Below are 19,129 nucleotides of genomic sequence, written 5' to 3' on the forward strand. Positions count from 1 at the left end.
CTGAGAACTCTGGTGCACTTCAAACCGTGCACGCGTGTAAATATTGACAGTTATCGGACCTGCTTACATCCTCTGGAGATCAAACCCACGGCGGGAGGGGGAACCGTCCAGCCTCTGCGGTTTACACAGCTGTAAATAATGAAAATGTCCAGATGGAGGTCATGCTGACTGCGGTTTTCCCACTTTTGTAAATGACCCTTGTTTTGAAATGCACGGCGTCCGCTCCCCCACAGCCGCTAGAATCCAGTTCATTCCAACTCAGGGATTCTTTGATGGCCTGAGGATGCAAAGCTGTGGCGTTAACTCTGATTTAATCTGAATAAAAGCGTTTCTGAGGAAGAGCAGACTCCCGTTTGATGTCTTGGAACGTGAACGCTCTTCTGAGAAGAACAAAGAATCGGTCCTGATCCTTAAATGAACCCAGAAGTCCTAAAGGTTGCAGTTCCTCAAAAGGCCACTAGAGGCAGGTTTCTGCGTGACCTGCTGAAAAAAGTCTTTAAACCGGACGGAGAGACAATCTGTTCATGAGAAGACTTTGTCATTTTCTGGACTCAAGGAACCAGATGGGTTTCACCATTCTTCCTGAGCCTTTGAGCAAAGAATTTGACACAAACTCACCAAAATGTGTGAACACCTGATACCTGGTGAAAAGGCATGTTAGTCATAGTGAATGACCCCGCGCCTAAAACATTAAAACTCAACAGAAAATGTTTAAAAAACATAGGTGAAATAAGAATTTCTGAATATCTTGACACCAAATCCAAAAGTATAAACCCTGAAAGACGTGTTCAGCCATTTCTGTGTCTCCTCTGAAGTTATTAAAGTCTGAAGCAGAAGCTGGGGCCTGTTTCAGAAAGGAGGTTCAACCAACTCTGAGGTTGAACTTGAACTCTGAGTTGGTCAATCGAGAGATTAACAACTCTGAGTTTTCTGTTTCAGAGAAGCTGATCCGAGTTAGGTCAATCAACTCTGAGTGGACTGATTCGGAGGTGAGCGTGAGCACCGTGACTATAAGAAGCCATTATCAATGGAGCGCAGATATCACGAGTCACCATGGCAACCGTGGAAAAAAAGAGGTCTGCGTATTTTTCTCCAGCTGAACTTGACGTGCTGCTGCAGAGTTACAGTGAATATGAGCACATATTCCAGAAGAAAAGCAACACCGCTGCATCTGCAAAACAGAGACAGTTAGCGTGGGAAAACATAGCTGCTCAAGTTAATGCCTAAGTTTGCATTTAAATCATTGTTATAAAATATTGGCTGTAATAACTTTTTAAATAGCGTAAGGAGTGAAATAAAAAATGGCGATATTTAGGTGTACTTTTGAAGTGTTATTCCTGGTGTAAATGCATGAAATGCTGCATAGTGTACAGAACCAATCTGGGGGGGGGGAATGCATTTAACGTTGATAATGTTTAGAGGACTTTCTTGTTAACCTTCCCCTCTTGCAAACGTTGGTCAGTTTAATATTAATCCATGCAATTGTGTTTTTCAAAGTGAACTTTTGTCTACCCTTGTATTGATCAAGTGGTGTAGGTTTATATGGGATTAAGAAAGTAAGCAGTGCTAGCAAATTGTGTTTCCATAAAGTAATTGTTACATTAATCTAATTCAATGTCCCTGATTTCATTTTCATGTAGATGCAATCCTGCAGGAATTAAAAGAACATGGCAGCAGCTAAAAATGAAGTATAAAAACATAATTCAATCAGGTCAAATGTGAGCATGTCATGGATGTAGGCTTTGTTGACAATATTTGACATATGAAACATCTACATAGCAATACATATCTAATGTTGTTTTCATTGTATATATGTAATTGACTGCAACGAAAAACGGTAACGCTCAAACAAAAACGTATGGGGAAATGACAAAAAATCCAGTCTAGGTCTCAAAATCCTCGTACGACGTAAATGTAATTCTCTACGAATTAATGCAGCCTCCTCGTCTATTGGGTCCTCCAAAAAGGACAAGCCATTCCTGTCACTTGTCTCTGTGTGACGGAAATGTGGACAATGAAGGTTAAAGCAAAAAATACCGCTTCGTCTTTAAAAAGGGGAGGGGACCGGCAGAAACCTTGAGTTTAGAAAATGAAACCTGCTCCCGACCAGGTTAGGTTCACAGCGTAAGTAACCATGGACACTGACTCTGAGTATAAGTTACCTCTCTTTCAGAAACGGGTTTGATTTACTCTGCTTTCTCTGGTTTAACAAACCTCCCATTCTGAAACGGAAAACCCAGGGTTTCCCTGATTTCAGGGTTAACGCACTCAGAGTTTACACTAAACCTCCTTTCTGAAACAGGCCCCAGAAATGGAGGTATGTTTCAGGGTAGGTCAAGTTGCCATAGCAACTCATGCTCTGAACATAACCTGGTCTGGAGCAGGTTGAGTTGAAGGTTAGTTTGTTTACAGAGGGGTTAAGCAGCATGGCGTGTCCATTTGAAGATGATTTAGTGGATGAAGAAGCTCAGATAATACTTTTTCCACTGTGAGAGGCTGATAAGACCACATATGGATGTTGGAAAGACTGTTTTACTTTGATCTACCTTAATTATTTGCTTCAGTTAAGATGAATCTTTTTTTTTTGTTAAGTCAGCTTAAAAATAACATGGAGTTATCAGACAGTTATTTTACTTTCCTTCAAATTAATTCAATTAAGTAGGTGTAACTTTGGTGCTGCTGTTAGATCGGCACCGCAAGGGATTGTGGGATACCATTCCCTTTGCCTGTCTGGACAGATGTGGGTTTAAGTGTGGGTTTTTGACCAAATGTGTTTAATTGTTTAGCTGTTTTACTGTGTTTTTCCGAGTTATTCTTAAGTCTCTGCACCATGAGGGAGAGGGAGAGAGAGTATGATGAGTTTATATACCACCCCTACAGTCAAGCCTTATGTTGCGAATTTCGGAAAATTCCTAAATGAATGTTCGCGCTAAGCATGTGCTGTTTTGTTCTTTTTATTGTTATACAAATGAGCATATCTGCCGGCTCAAACTTAGACATATGAGAGTTCAAGAATTACAATTAAATAAGATGGAAAAAATATTAATTGAATTGGAGTCAGATGACATTTAGTTAGAAAAATATGTAAATTTGAGTTGTATAAACAATTATTGAGTTTTATAGACGTAAGAAATTAGGTTGAATAAATTTAACACAGTTACTTGTTACCAATAGAAGTAATTTAATTAAGTTGGCAGAATTGGATAAGTTATATGTATATATGCGTCACAATGAAAATAGAAAGCAGAAACTCTTACTTGCTGATGCAGCAGTATTACCCTCCACAGCTCACTGTGAAGTTACTTTCTGTTAGGTAGTTAGCCGCTCAGCCCAGTGGAAATTTCAGAATAAAAGCACTTCAAACACAGCTTTACTTCCGTGGTGAGTTATTGTGTTGTGAGATTAATTTGTTGTGTGGTAAATTAATGTGTTGTGAGTTAATGTGTTGTGAGTTAATGTGTTGTGTGTTAATGTGTTGTGTTGTGTTGTGACCCTTCTGTTTGTTTTCATTCTTTACTCTAAAAAATTGCCTGTTGATGATCCTGAAAACGGCTAAAGTGAGCCCTCCAGTGGTGAGTTTGAGCATAGCAGGACGGCCGCCGCTCTTTGGCGGACTGAAAACTTGCTTTTCTTTGTTTCATTAAAAATACGTAAAGTAAACAGATATGTATCACACTGAGTTCGTGTTCATCATTAACCTCCACGAAGAAAACAGCAACGAGCTGATAAACAAATGAAAACTCACCTGAATCAATGAAACATTGGAAATCTTTTTTTCTTTTTTTAGAATAAACTCTAATTGTCGGTGAAGGTTTTCATAAATTCAATTCTATTCTACTCTATTCTATTCTAAATAATTTCTATACACCCTAACATCAAGATAATTTCTGGTGCGCATTTTTTTCCACTTTTCTTTGAACAAATGTTTGTTTTTTACCTGATGAAGATGTTTGCAGAGGTGTCCTCTGCTGCTGCAGTTACAGGTGCGCACCAACAGATGGCGGTGCTGTCACGTGGGATCGGAGAGGCCGATCCCTGAGAGCTTCTTGCATAATCCAAAGCATCGTCACAGCAGCTGCTTCACCTGTCAGGACGCGCTGCTAATGTTTCGGAATAAATGTTAGAAAAGAAGATTACTGAAAGCTGAGAACCAAAGCCTGAGGCTGCTTTCACCGCACACGTTTAGGAGTTTAAATCAAAGGTTCATTCATTTGATTATTTGTCTCCTAGTTGTTCAATTTGTCTGCATCTTTTTTGCATCAGCTGTTTTCATTTTTTTTAGAAAAAATCCACTTTAGATTGATCTGTTAAATCCTTTTTCATGTACTTTAAATCCCATTTTCTCAGGATGTGAATCTGCATTGATTCTCTGTGGGATAAACAGAAAGAAGTGAAATTCTTTTCTCAATGATCTCTGTCGTCTCATTTTCCGTGCTCCATCTTTCTTCTTGCATCAAGTCAAATTTTGAGATTCTTCAAACGTTTTCCTGCAGTTTCACCAGCATCTGATCCGAGGTTTCCTAAAGATGTTCCCTGCTGGGAGGTGATAGTTTTCTGTGCAGATCATCCGGCTCTGCTGACAAAATCATTCATCGAAATCCATTTCAAATCAATGAAACCCAAATAAAAAATCAGATTCGAGAGTCCAGACAGGAAACTAAAGAGAAAACAGTTTTTCTTTGTGAACCCAGGAGCTGAAACGCTTCAGGCGCTTTAACGCAGACACTATTCGTCTGTAGATTCGGTTTGGGATCAAAGCATCTCTTTTGATCGGTTTCTGATCTGTGATCAAACACGCTGCTGATCAAAAGAGGAACGGGTAATGCCGTACGCCTCAACGGCACAATGCAACCGTCCCACCTTTCATCTTTATTTGTGGTTTGCTGTTTTTTGGATGCTGCGGTTTTCTTTTAGTGTTTGGGGTAAAAGATGCTGATGAAAACAACAACACTGAGGACATCTGCAGTGTTTCCTCTGATCTACATGCTGTTTATATTGAACTTAAGCTGTGAGATGAGCTGCAGGCAGAACCGGGACGGGAAACCCCGGGTCCTTCAGTCTGGGGAGGAAAAACAGGGATTAACTGATGATGATTAATCTGTTCCACTCAGGAAGATGTTTGGGGCCGTTAAGGAAGTGATGATGAGGTTAAACTGGAATGTGTTGTTTTTGTGAGGATGAGTGAGTGAGGAAAAGGTTTGATGCCTTTAAACGGAACCTGTTTCACCTGAAGACCCAGCTGGAGGTTAAGTCATCTGATCTGAGGGCAGAGACCAGGGGGAGGAGGCCATGTGCAGATTCTTTACCGGTTCAAACTAAACTGTCAGCACGGTTCATAGAACAGTTATCTGCATTAAATGTTTTACAAACGTCTGACCAATCCATGGATTCCATCCTTAAATCTATTCAGTCAGACCCTCATATGTTTTGATTAGAATGTTCACTTTTCAAATAAACTGATTTAATGTTAAATTGAGGGATTTCCTGCAGAGATTTCAGTCATTTCTCTTCATTTTTATCTGGAAACCATCACTCTAGAGAAACACTGTTTTCCCCTGCCGTGTCTTTGATGGTTATTTCTAAATGTGTGTGTCTGCAGAAAACGTGACAAAAAGACAACAGAGACTTGACTGGAGTTTGCTAAAAGCGTCTGAAAACCCCCCAATCATGATGTCATGCTACAGGAATAACTTGTGTTCCAAAACCTTAAAATACAGACGTGGCGCTCAATCCTGATCCTCCTTCACTGACCTCCTCCGAAGTCCCAGAATACCCAGCAAACCCATAATCCCGCCAAAAGCACGTGAGCTTCGTCTGGTGCTTCTGATGATCTAACTTCAACAGCTCTCCTCAGCTTCCTCGCTGCTCCAAATATTTAAAGAACACCACCCAGAACTTTGGTGTTGGGGTTTTATGGATGTTGGGACTTCTTCCTCTGTGAGTCTGAGCGGGTTTCTGTCTGTCCCACTTCGGGTGGAGGGTCAGACATCCGTCATGTAACCTGGTGGAGGAGTGCCAGTCCTTTTCACGGTAATGGGATCAGCGCGGGGATCCGAACAGATCAGGAGGAACCGCAGCACGCTCCCCCACAGCCACCCTCAGGCGGTTTGGAGATGAAGTGAAGGCATGGTCCAGGTTTGACCGAGACCCTCTGGTGAGGTTCTGTCCTGATGATGCTGCAGTCCTGGTCCTGCTCAGGAGGACGGTTCTCCAAAGAAACTGCTGGAAAACCAAAGAACTGAAGGTTCACAGAGGAAACATCGACATGAGCCAAATGGAAAGATTTCAGGGACACATGAGTCCATCATCCACAAGAAATCTGTGTTTGCAGCTGTGGAGAATGAATGAATGAATGAATGAATGAATGAATGAATGAATGAATTCCTTTATTGTATAAGATTTTATTTTTGATTGTTTATGGATTCATTAAAGGTTTTAATTAATATTTTTAATTTTTAATTTTAATCTTTGGTTGTTTTTATGTATAATTATTAATATTATTTGGGGGGGGGGTTCTTGTGTGGTTCTGAATGCGAGCAGTTGGGTACTTCTGAATTTTCTACTGGATGAATAAAGCTTCTATTCTATTCTATTCTATTCTATTCTATTCTATTCTATTCTATTCTATTCTATTCTATTCTATTCTATTCTATTCTATTCTATTCATGAACCTAATCCCAAACGTTATTAGTTCAGAATAAACTGCACAAATTCTGCACCAACACAAAAAGACTGGATTGCAGGAATCTCTTCATGTGGATTCAGAATAAACTTTTTTCAAACCTCTTCTATATGAAGAAGTCTGGATTTTTCTCTTCAGGCGGGTTCTTCTCCCGGGTTTGGGTTCTACCCGACCAGCCTTCATGACTGCAGGTCATTCAAAAGTGTCTCTAGCATCTCCTGCTGATGTGCTTCCAGGATCCGCTGAAGGAGCGATGAGGTCACACATGGCGCGTTCGTTTTTGGCTCCTCCAGATTCATGGTTATTTTCTAAGTTGTGATCATTATTTTCAGTTTGCGTCTGATCTGATGGAGCCTCTTCTGTCTGGTTTTTGTGGAACCGCCTGCAGAACATCAGAGATCTTAAAAACACTCGATGAAGCAGATGTTTGACTGAAGCAAGTTTGGGAGAATCCATTTCTGCTGACATCTTTGATAACTCTGACAAACCGGTCTCCTACAGATCTGTGTGGTTCTTGAACGTCTCAGCTGCATTTTTTCAAGGATATTTGGGGTTAACCCTTGTGCTATCCTAGGCACTTAAACGTTGGGAGTTGGGTCATCTAGACCCACTAGACAGAGCTCTGAACCTTTTTTCTTTAATGATTTGTGATCTTCACTGGTGTCCATGGATTACATGAAATCTTTCCACCTTTATCCACCTTTGTCATGGTAGGAGAACACGTCAATGTAAGGGGGGGGGGGGGGTCATCTAAGATAGCACAAGGGTTAAATCCAGATGAGGCGCTCGACCGATGCAAAAAGGAGAAATTCTTTCTGGAACTTATCTTTTAACTGGACAGAGTCGTGGTGTTTTTTCTGCTGACAGACTCATGGAGATCCCGGTTTTTGGTTCCTTCTGCTGCTCCGGTTTTGACCACGAGCTGGAGCAGGTCTGCAGTCATGGAGGCAGACCTGCCCTATTTATCTGAGGGTTCTGTTGTGTTGGTCTGCACTGTTCTTTCGGGTTTGCTTAAAAGCGAATGAAGGGTCTATTAGAGTCTCTTAGTTGGATTATCCAGATTACGCAGCTGGATTTCTTTTCACAGAGAGCAGGAAAGTCCCTCAGTTCCACAGTGTCACAGTCTATCAATAGAAACGGAGAGCTGCAGGCCACGCCCCGCTGTGATTGGATCATCGATCTGCTCTGTGATTGGTGTTCTCGGCTGTCGGTCACGGCGCTGCGCCTCTTGTTGCTCCGGGTTCCTGATGCTGGCGCAGACTCTGATCTCCGTTCAGGTGCGCGGCAGCGCGGCGTCGTTGGAGCTGAGCTGCGGGTGGAGGACGCGTGGATGGAGCTGCAGTCGTGACTCCGTCCGCCTCTCACTGCAGAAGACTCTGCGCTGAAGAAGCAGCGACAGCAGCATCCTCCCGGCGCGCGGCAGCGCTCACCTCATCCGCAGACATGGGCACCGTCCTCTCCATCTCCCCCGCCAGCAAAAAGGCGTCCATCATGGACGCAGACGTCTCCGCCGACAGGCTGAAGAACGACAAGAGCCTGAAGCGCCACTCCATGTTCGTGTCGCTCTCCTGGAAGAAGCTGGTCTCCAATTCAGCCAAGAAGAGCGCAAAGAAGGTGACCCCGAACCCGCAGCCCGCGCGCGAGCTCCCGTCCTGCCAAGTGGCGCAGCGCAACAGCGAGAACAGCCGGAGGACGGAGGAGAAGAGGCCCAAGGCGCCCATCCCGGTGCCGGTGCCCACTGTGCCCACGCAGGGCGGGGAGAACGGGCGGCTCTCGTCGGTGCAGAAGCAGCCCAGCAGCTTCTCTCTGGTGTCTCCGAGGCGGATCGTGATCCAGGCGTCCACCGGGGAGCTGCTGCGGTGTTTGGGGGACTTCCTCTGCCGCAGGTGCTTCAAGGTCCAGGACCTAAGCAGCGCAGAGGTGGTCCTCTGGTTCCGAAACATTGACCGGACTCTCCTGATCCAGGGCTGGCAGGACATTGGCTTCATCACGCCGGCTAACGTTGTGTTCGTGTACCTGCTGTGCCAGGACACGATCACGGACGGCGTGGAGAGCGCGGCGCAGCTGCAGGGCGCCTTCCAGACCTGCCTCTACCTGTCCTACTCCTACATGGGCAACGAGATCTCATACCCGCTCAAGCCCTTCATGATTGACGCCAACAAGGACGTTTTCTGGGAGACGTCGCTGCGCATCATCGACAGGATGAGCGCCAAAATGCTCCAGCTGAACGCGGACCCGCACTTCTTCACGGAGGTCTTTCAGGACCTGAAGAACCAGCGCGAGTCCGCCGAGGGCAACCTGGACCGCTGACCGGAACCGGACTGTGGCGCACTTTGAATGTGAACGCACCCGCGCGGGTTTGAGGGCTTCTCTGGAGCTTCGCAGTGTTACGCAACGTCAGGCCGCAGTGCGGGGGGAGGGGGGTCCGACATGCATGCCTGTAGATGTTCTCTGTTTGCTTTGTTCCTTCTCTGTTCCATCACATCCTTCACTCAGGATGAACCCCCCCATTCTGGGGAGGAGAACGGATGAGATGAAAGACCAGAACAGACCTGGAGCTGGAGCTGTCCAGGGTGCTGACCTGTGCTCCAATTTCTGCTCCTCTCACTATTTTTGTTTAGAGCCGAGCCGGGCTTAACGGGGCCACAGTTAGCCCAGCACACTTTCGGCACATAAGCCTTGGAAGCAGAGGAGGCATAATCTGCTGTTCCAAAACATCCCTGCTGACCGATGGAACAAAGTGAAGGAATCCCACACTCATCCACCCAATCCTGCTTTTCCTGTGCCAGTGTGTGCTGAAAACACCTGGACAGGTTTGGTTGGAGCTCCTGCTGACCCGATGACCTCCTTCAAAGCTGCTCTGCGGTGGTCCTCTGCGACCAATTGTACAGTTTCTCAAAAGATTGTTTGGAATCTTCTGTGTGCCAACTGTGACCGAAGCCTGAAGCGTTGAGGTTTACATGTACATATCCCATATTTGGACTGTTTTCCGCTGCCTGTTCTATTGTAGCTTCAGCGTCACACAAACAAACCAACACAGCTTAACGGTATAGAAGTCCTTTTTATTCTTCTGGTTCCTCCTGGTTCGGTGGTCACCACCTGCATCGGGGGAAACCTTCGTAACGTGTCGTGACTTTTGCTTGGAAAGTGAAAACGATGCTGCTCTTTTGCACAACAGGCGTTCAGTGTTTGCACAGTGGTATGGCATAGCTGTGGTCCACTGGTGTTTGGCGCTGGAGTCTTCTTCATCACATGTCTGTCTCCAGTTTCACAATCAGACCGTCTTTGGGGTCGTCGTGCGCAAAGTGACATCTCCAGTGTCATGACCAGGTCAATACAGTAGCTGTGTATGGTGACCCTTATGAAATAAATCCAACCTTCTGCAGGCTGTCCTGTTTCCGTCTGAAGTTCTTCCACTGCTGTTTTCTCAGAGCTGCACTCACCTTGGACACCTTCTTATCTAACACCCTCACTAATCTTTGATTCATAACAAACCCTTGAGACATCCTTATGCAACAGGAATGAAAAGTCCATGACGAACAAACTCATTCTGCGTGGAGCATATTTTGCTAAAGGTTGCCATGAAACTGCAGCTCCAGAGATTTCATTGGTTGCTATGAAACTACACCAACCCCATAGAGGCATTGTTAGACTGAAAGTTTCACTCATTTCCTCATACCTGAAGCTCCTAAAACCTATAAGCAGCTACCGGCTGAGGTCGTCCGTCGCTGCCTGCTGACACACATAACGAGATATTTTGGGTTTCTCCTCTTTGCTGCGTCCTGAAATGAGAGAAAACATACAGGAACTCCAACTGATCTGCAGGAAAGAAAAAAAAACATTTGCACCAAACTGGACATCAGCTTTTTCTTTGCCTCCAGCTCAGATCAGAGACACGTTAATGAAAGAAGACAGAGGCTTTTTTTTTTTGTTTATATTGCATTGATAAGAATTTCCTCCTGGTTTTTATGAATCAGCCACGTGGGCCGGAGGCTTCTTTCATGTGATTGGCTGGAATCTGCTGCAGTCTCAGGACTGTGTGAGCCTTTCCTTGCCTGCATCTCTTATCTTCCACAGATCTGCGGCATCTATTTACAGAAACTAAACTGAGAGCAGCAGCAGAAAATTAGGACGAAAAACTCTTTAGAAAGAAAAAAAAAAGCATGTGGGTCAGCTTTTAGAATCTGCAAAGAAGCAAACGGTAACCAGAAAAGAAACCATCCAGTCACTGCTGTCTTTGTTGTCAAATTATAACAAAAAAGACAAACACAAGTCTTTATTCTTTTAAATGATCAACAATTTAACACATTTGGATCAAAAGTCTAGATTTGACCGTTTTTGTTTTTTAGCGGATCTGATTCTCTATAACCCTTGTGCTATCCTAGGCACTTTAACGTTGGGAGTGGGGTCATCTAGACCCACTAGACAGTGCTCTGAACCTTTTTTCTTCAATGATTTGTGATCTTCACTGGTGTCCATGGATTACATGAAATCTTTCCACCTTTATCCACCTTTGTCATGGTAGGGAGAACACCTCAATGGAAGGGGGGGGGGGGGGGGGGTCATCTAAGACAGCACATTAAGCAAAAGCACAGATTCTTGTTGAAACCCAAACTAAAGATTTCATTTCATTCCGGTTTAGATCGTGGATTTTCTGCATTTATTCAACATATTTTTGATTGTTTCCTGGAATAAAACTGATTCTTTTAATCAGGATAAACTCTTTAAAGATGATTGATGACACACACATGATGGTACATAAACAGAACCTTTTTAACCATGGAAACATCACTACATCACAGAACTGAAGGAAAATTCATTTTTTTGGAATAAGGATGTGTTTTTTTTACACTTTGATGAAATCCCCCAAAAAATATCAACAAGATTTCTTATGTGTGAGCTGTAGATTGTAATAATTATGACCCTTTGGGTAATTTGGAAAGCTTTTGCAACAACATTCGTTTAGCATGCATAAATATTTACCAGTGTTCAGGGAAAAAGCACCTTATTTACCTGCCGTGTGAAATCATTTATACCATGCTGTAACGGGATTATGAAGAATTTATTATCAACCAATTAAGCCTTTTTTCAATAAAGAAAATATTAATTTACAAACACGAATAAGAAGAGATGAGTTATTCTCACCATAAAGTTTAGAAAATTAGCAAAACCTTCTCCGCCAAAAGTGTTTTTGAGATTTAGGCAACAGGAAAAGTCCTTGCACTGCCCCTAGTGGGAGGATGATGAACTACGGGGCAGAAAACATGGCCTAAATTTATGCTAATGAGATAGGGGTCTCAGAAATGAGAAATATGATGAAGAACTGACATATCCATAGAAATAAGGTTTAATGGAACAGCAGGAAGAAAATAGTAGGAATAAAACTGAGCCTTTTTGTAAATGAAGTTTACTCTGAGTTATGATTAAGATCCAAAACACCAGAATGAAGAGCATTCAGACAAAACCTTGAGTTTGGTTCAGTGAGTTTTTCATGCCGAAAGGTCATCTTCACACATATGGAACGAAGAGAACATCGGGGATCTGTGACAGAACACCACCTTTTTTGAATAAGACAGCTTATGTCTTGGTGATGGAACCGTCTTCACAGCCAGGAAGCAGATCTTCAGCATTCATCAGTTTTTACATTACGGTCCAACCGGAACGAAGCTGTAAAAAGAAAAGAGATATGAAGGAGCAGAGAAATTGTTCCAAAAAAGTCAGCATGACCTTCAGGGTCCAAGAGAAGACGGCTAACACTGTCCGCCTAAAGGAGGCTCGGTCAGGACAGAACAGACACTTCAGGTCCGGGTCTTCATGCTCTTCATCTGTCAGATCAGAAGAAGAATCATACAGACCGACACGCTCTGCAGGCTCACACAAAAATCTAAATATAGACCGGTCTGCTGACAAAGAGCCTCAGTGATTCAGGTCGAGCTAACCTGAAGAGCTTAAACTGCCAGGCAGCCAAAAGGACGATTTGTGTCTCATGCTGAACATTTCCTAACTTCACAAACTAGAGATGTCACCATCTGAGGGCTCCAGGTGGACGGAGGAAGACGTGAGGACATCCTTGGACGACTGTCGTGATCCTCAGGTTTCTGTGACAAACCGGGGACTTGGGGGGCTGCTGCACGTCCGTCTGCCAGCCTGCATTGTTCAGCTGCGTCTCCATGGTAACGGGTAGGTGAGACCATGAGAGCTGCAGGGCTGAGCTGCTGCACGACATCCATAAGGTGCGGACAGGACCTCAGCCCCTCAGCATCCCATCCCTCCTTCACCTTCAAGATGCTTCTGCTGGCTTTTTCTGACTCCGTCTTGATTCAGATGAATTCCTCCAGCACATTTTCAGCTCTTGGAAACCAAACTTTAGAAACAAATACGAGTTTTCACAAAAATAAAAGCTTGTCAGTTATTTGAAGCAGAATGAACAGTCAAAGACACATACGGCCAAGCTCAGAAAAACCCTCCCACCTGTAGAAAACTACAAATATAACCATTTTAAAGCTAAATTATTTGATTTGGCTTTAATTATTACTGACTATAGTGTCCAGTGTTGTGTCCATTTCAGTTTTTACATTCATTCGCAGATGTGTATTTAATTTTATGATTATTTACCTTTTTGTTCTTTTTTTAAGTCTTTGCCTTGATGGTTATTTAGTTTTTTATTTTTTCGTAATTTATGTCTATGTTAAGCTCCAGTGCTTCCTCACGCAGACCCTTGTATAAGAATAAGAATAAAAAGTCGTCTCAGTGGAGAAATCGCACTGCCAGCTCGGTCTGGGAGGGGCTCGCTTTCGCTGGGAGGGGCCCCTCTGCTGATCTGCTGATGCGGTCCGACCTGGCCCCGCAGGAAGTGGATCCCCAACATAATGTTTCCTCCCAGCAGACCCAAGTCGGATGTTTCTCTGCGCACCAATAAATAAAGTTTGTTTCTGAAGCTTCCGCCCATAAGGGGTCACAGGGTTGCTGGGGCCTATCCTACCTGCAGTCAGGTGAAGGCGTGCTTCACCCTGGACAGTTCTGCAGTTCAGAGACACACAAGCACAGTCCTACAGGACAGTTTGGAACCATCAAGGAACCTAAGAAGCATCTGTTTGAACCAGGAGAACATAAACTCCACACACGAAGAACCCAGCTGGGTTTTGAGGTGTTTTCACGTTGGGATGAGACTGCTAACCACTACACCACCGTACTGCATCGCGACTATTGCATACTAGAGGTAAAATAAATGATCAGGACACCCCAAGTCAAAGATGTTGTGTCCTCTGTTCTTGGAGTCTGAAGCAGTCCAGAAAAAGGCTCAGATAAAATCTCTGCAGAATAAAACTCATCAGACCGCAGCACGCCCTTAATTCCCTTCTCCCTGTGTTTACTCCACTTTTCCACCGGACCTGAAGGTCCTCCTCTGAATGTCTTCACCAGCTGGGTGTCTGTGAAGTGACCTTCAGCAGAACCTCTTCATCTCTCTTTCTTAAACTCATTCAGCTGCTTCTGGCATGCTCCCATGACGTCTTCTGGGGTCTGACGCTGCAAAGCAAACCCATACTACTGCACTACCACTGCCATGTTTGACTGTTGCCCTGATGTTCTGAAAGTCTGTCTGTTTAAGCTCAGAAAGCTCCTCCTCTGTCTCATCAAAAGGTTTCAGGGACAATCCAGATGTTTCTTTGTCAGCCGTTTTGTGTGAATTAAATAAGATTAAAGAAATCACATATTAACATTAAATATGTTCTATAGAAATGGTTTGATCCTGTAAATGAGAAAAGTATCCAGTTAAAAACAAACTAAAACATTTTTTTCAACGCTCTTTCTTCTGACTGGAGCTGTTTTCTCACCTGCATTCCTTCCATACAGAAAAAGTCCTAAAGTGGATCATCTGCTCTAACACTCACAGGGATTATGTCTATTCTGCTGTCCTGTTGCTACATAACCAGCCTGCTAATCTCTTTAACTAGATTACGCAGGTGTTAAGTTGCAGCGGGGCCACTTGGTCACCAGCTTTGCAGACAGGTGAGGCACGCCCTTAATTCCCTTCTCCCTGTGTTTACTCCAATTTTCCACCGGAACACCACAAAGACTGGGCTGATCCTCCATGTAGACCACCCCCACATCCAGAAAGGGTCAAAGGGGGGGCGACAAAGAAAAATGACCCCAAACACAGGACAAGATCACTTAGAAAATGGACGGAATAACTTTTTTATAAAGTGAATATAATAAAGTTTACATTTTTGGCATCAATTTCACAGAAAAAGACTCCACTAAACATTGGAACTTTTTCAGAATATTTCATCATTTCTTTGTGGTTTTAATAAATATTTTCTTGAAACCAGGATTTGTTGTAAGAGTCTAGATAAAAAAAGGAGACGAGGATCCTTGTCCTCACAGACGAGTCACTCTTCTTCGCAGTTGTCTCCTCTTTCAGTCTGTTTCGTAGGTGAGGTGCTGTAAATTTACTCAGCCGTCATCCCTCCTTTCTCCTGAATGAATGAGTCACAGCCTGTGAGGTTTAGCACAAAGCACATCATGTTCACGGTTTGACGTTACCAACACCCCCCAGGTGTCTCTTTTGGGGGCAGACAGACCTGCTTAAGTCGGAAACTCACCTGTGAAGAAAAAAAACGGTGTTTCTGAGACACCGACAGGTTCCTGGGTCGGTTGGATTCCAACACGAGAAGATTTTATTCCAGTCGAGCTTTGATGATCATCTGAAAATAATCTTACTTTGTGGAGAAAGCGGGGCTGATGGGAGTAAAGGGACGAACAGAGGAGCTTTAAAAATGAGCATCAAATGTAATAATTATAATATTAATAATGGATTGGATTTGTATCTGCACTTTTCCAGACGCTCAAAGTTCTTCCAATGTGTCCATTATTCATTCCTGCTTGGTGATGGTGACTGCTGATGTACCACAGCTGCCCCGGGGCAGACAGGCAGAGGCGTGGCAGCCTGGCTTAATCTGTCAATCTTTTAAAAACAAATCTTTTTTTGCGGAAGTAAGTGCATAAAAACTAAGGAATAGTGAAAGGTTTCTGTGTGGACACAGATTGTTGGTGCACCTCCTCCTGCTGGATGACTGAGGAGCAGCCGGAAGTGTTTCCTCCTCATCATCTCGGTTTACTTCAGCGTTCAGTCAGATAATCCCGCAGGCTGCAGGAAAACACCCACCAGCTTCATTACGCAAGACGAGCCGTGATGAGGCTGAGCTGGTTACAGGAGAGGAGGAGGAGGAAGAGGAGGAAGACGTGCCTGAACCCTCACATTTCTGCTGTGTTTGTGCTGCTGAGCCTGAGCAGGACCTGAGCTGCAGAGACATTCAGTTGTCAATGGCGACCTGCAGTCTGTCTCATTGATATGCCGCTCACAAGCACTGCTGCATGAATGAGCTCTTCCTCCCTCCCTCCTCCTCTCCCTCACACCATCATCAGATCTGCTTTTTATCTGAAAGGAGCAAACCCTCCACACCTCCACCTGCTCGGATCGACGTTTTCCTCCTTCCCTCTCCTCCTTTGTGCTCGGCCTCTCGGCAGGTGGAGCCGAAGCACAAAGAGGTGGGAACATCGTCGGCTATTTTTGAATCTTCTATAGTAAAACAGTACTTAGTCATAGTGTTATGTAAACTTTGCTCCTCTTTGAGAAGGGCAACAGCGCCCCCACCTGGCTGACAGCAGTGACTGTCATCAGAAAAACCCTCAGTTCCATCCTGATGATCAACCCAAGGAAAACAGAAGAGAAGAATCCATTAGAATCTGAACTTCCTGTTCCTCATTTACAGTGAAGATGGCATAAAGCATATATCAGATTCACAATAAACACTTCTATGTTTGGGTCAGAGGGTCTGCAACCTGTAGCCCCTAAACCGCCACGCACCCGGTTCAGTTTACCCGCAAAATCCCACTTCATCATTCAGAAAAATGAACTGTATCTATGTTTTTGTGCCTATTAAGCCATTCCTTTATGATTTCGGCTTTTAAATATTTACAATTATGAATCACAACAGTGTTTAGACATGTGACAATTCCAACTTTTGACAGCAGCACACACAAGTTCTTTTCAAAATAAAGCACACCCTGTTGCAGCAGAAGGATCTTATTTTACACAGGATATGTTTTATTTTAAATTCCAAAAAGTCAAACATAGTATTTTCCCTGCTGACTTCGTGTGCGCCCCTTCACGCTTTTTCTTCTTTCCCCATCAAACACAAGCATAACGTCATTGGTGTAGAATCCATGTGTTAATCTATAGATGTAGGAGCAGCTGTGTGATTGAAGAACTGCCTCTGATATGACTTCAAGCTCATTCTGACAGCAGCTTCTACCATCATTCTGCTCATTTACCTGACGTGTTATAAATCTAAAAGTAGATGAAAAAACAAATGAACCCCCCCAAAAACAATATTTATTCCGAATGTTACCATATTTCTTCAAAGCCAAAGAGCCACATGGAGGGATGAAAGAGTCGTTCGTGGCTCTGGAGCCTCCTGTCTCCTGATGTAGGGAATGTTTTACAAAATATATATACATATGCATCCATCTTCTTCTGCTCATTCAGGGACCGGGTCGTGGGGGCAGCAGTCTAAGCAAAGATGCCCCGGCCACTTGCTCCGGGGGGGGGGGGGGGGGGGTTGGGGTTCCCAGACTGGTGTTCTACTGGGTCTTTATAAATATATATTTTTAAATCAGACAAAACTTGTAACTATTTTAAGTTTATTTTGGTTCAAATATATTTTTAAAATTTTATATTTTAAATGTATTCTGTAAAACTCATGATTATAGATTTCAACCTACACATATTATTAGTATTGTGTTGTATTTTCTTTTAAATTTCAAAGCAAATGTAGTTTGTGAAAAAGAAAAGAGAATCTGAGATTTGAAAACAGACTGAAACGACATCTTATCAACAGCAGCATTAAAGTCAACATTATGGGGACCTAAACTCTAAAAGTTACAGTTTGTTCATGTTTTGTATTTAAATGTGTTCTGATTTCTTACTCCCCACAGACCAAGAACTTTCTGATCATTTCTCCTTTTCTTCTGTGACATTCCTGCTGATCTGCAGATCGGGGGAATTCAATAAACGGTTCAGCTCTTCTTCAGCATTAACAGAATTTCTCTCCAGCCGTCGAGTCCAGTTATCAGAACCTCCTGGGTTCCTCCATTCTGATGTTTCTGAAACCAACAGATGGGTTTTAGCTGCATCTCAAACATCTGTGCAGCTTCTCCCTCATCCTGGTTGATTCCATGCAAAAACAACGTCAGAAAACCTTCAGCCAGACTTTGTTTCTCTTCTTATTTATGTATTTTTCATCTTGTAATTGGTGCAGACATTTGATCTATTCATTCTGTGATACAGAATGTATTTCAGATTAGTTTAGTTTTACCCAATACTTCACTGGATTTCAAAGCAAACGTTTAAATTAAATACTTTTCACAGATGTTCAGAAATGGAACCGACATGAAATCTTTCCACCTTTATCCACCTTTGTCATGGTAGGGAGAACACGCCAATGGAAGGGGGGGGGGGGGGGTCATCTAAGATAGCACAAGGGTAAGAGAGTGCAGGAGGAAGAGGAAAATGTGAAGAAGGAGGAACAGAAGGAAACCAAACTTTATGTTCTGAGTTACTTCTGTGAAACAGATCGACCCCTTCGGGTTCTGAAGGAAACAGAAGAACTGAAGGTGGAGACTCTGCTGATGACATGAAGATGAACCAAAGCTCTTTGATGCATGTGAGGGGTGAAGAGCGACCTGCGAGGTCCGACACGACCGATGATGTACTGCAGCTCAAACGGATGAAGTAGTTCATGTTGGTTCTGATGGAAAAAGCTGCCATGGCAACACCTGCCAGTGCGGAAAGCACCAGCAGAGGGCGCACTAGCCATGAACTGCGACCTGAAGAGTCCCATCACGTCACCTGAATGATGTCCATCACCCAGGAAACTCGGCCCACTGTGGGCAGAAGGTCACCAGCGGTTTCATGGAACCGGTCTTCACCTCTTTGGGGTGTTGACCTCCTGACTGTCCGGACGTCACTCCTGCAGACTGTAATGGGGGTTGCTGGGAAACGAAGCTCCTTCTCTGTTTATTCATGAAGAATCTGCTGCTGGTTTCTTCCTGCCTTCAGGCTTTGAAGGAGTCTTTGTTCTTCCAGTAAACCTGTTTTCTTAATCAGCTGTTTGAGTGTCTGTGCAGCAGAACAGCTGCCTTCACACACAAGGAGCTGAAACCTCATTCAGGAAATGAGCTCGGTTTAAATAAAAGATGAAGAAACAGGACTTTTGGCAGAGTTGTTGAGATGAGAGGCAATAAACACGATTCAACGCACAAAATACGATGAATGGATTCTTTTTTTCTAAACTAGAGGGTGCAACCTTTCCCTTTTCCCAGGATTGGACTCAAACCTCAATTTTTGGGTCACGGTTTGGTTTCCGTTCGACATATGATTTTGTG

General features: G+C 43.7%; 1 protein-coding gene across 1 annotated transcript; it reads left to right on the top strand.

Annotated features, from left to right (window-relative positions):
* The first annotated feature begins 7,793 nt into the window (after nt 1–7,793).
* cdk5r2b (cyclin dependent kinase 5, regulatory subunit 2b (p39)) lies at nt 7,794–10,072 on the top strand. The gene has a single exon (XM_011473660.4). It carries the CDS (start codon nt 8,126–8,128, stop codon nt 8,990–8,992), a length of 867 nt encoding a protein of 288 aa, XP_011471962.1. The 5' UTR covers nt 7,794–8,125; the 3' UTR covers nt 8,993–10,072.
* The last annotated feature ends 9,057 nt before the right edge of the window (nt 10,073–19,129 follow it).

Source organism: Oryzias latipes, chromosome 21, assembly GCF_053564925.1.
Source record: "Oryzias latipes strain Hd-rR chromosome 21, Olatipes_Hd-rR_3.1".
NCBI classification, from domain to species: domain Eukaryota; kingdom Metazoa; phylum Chordata; class Actinopteri; order Beloniformes; family Adrianichthyidae; genus Oryzias; species Oryzias latipes.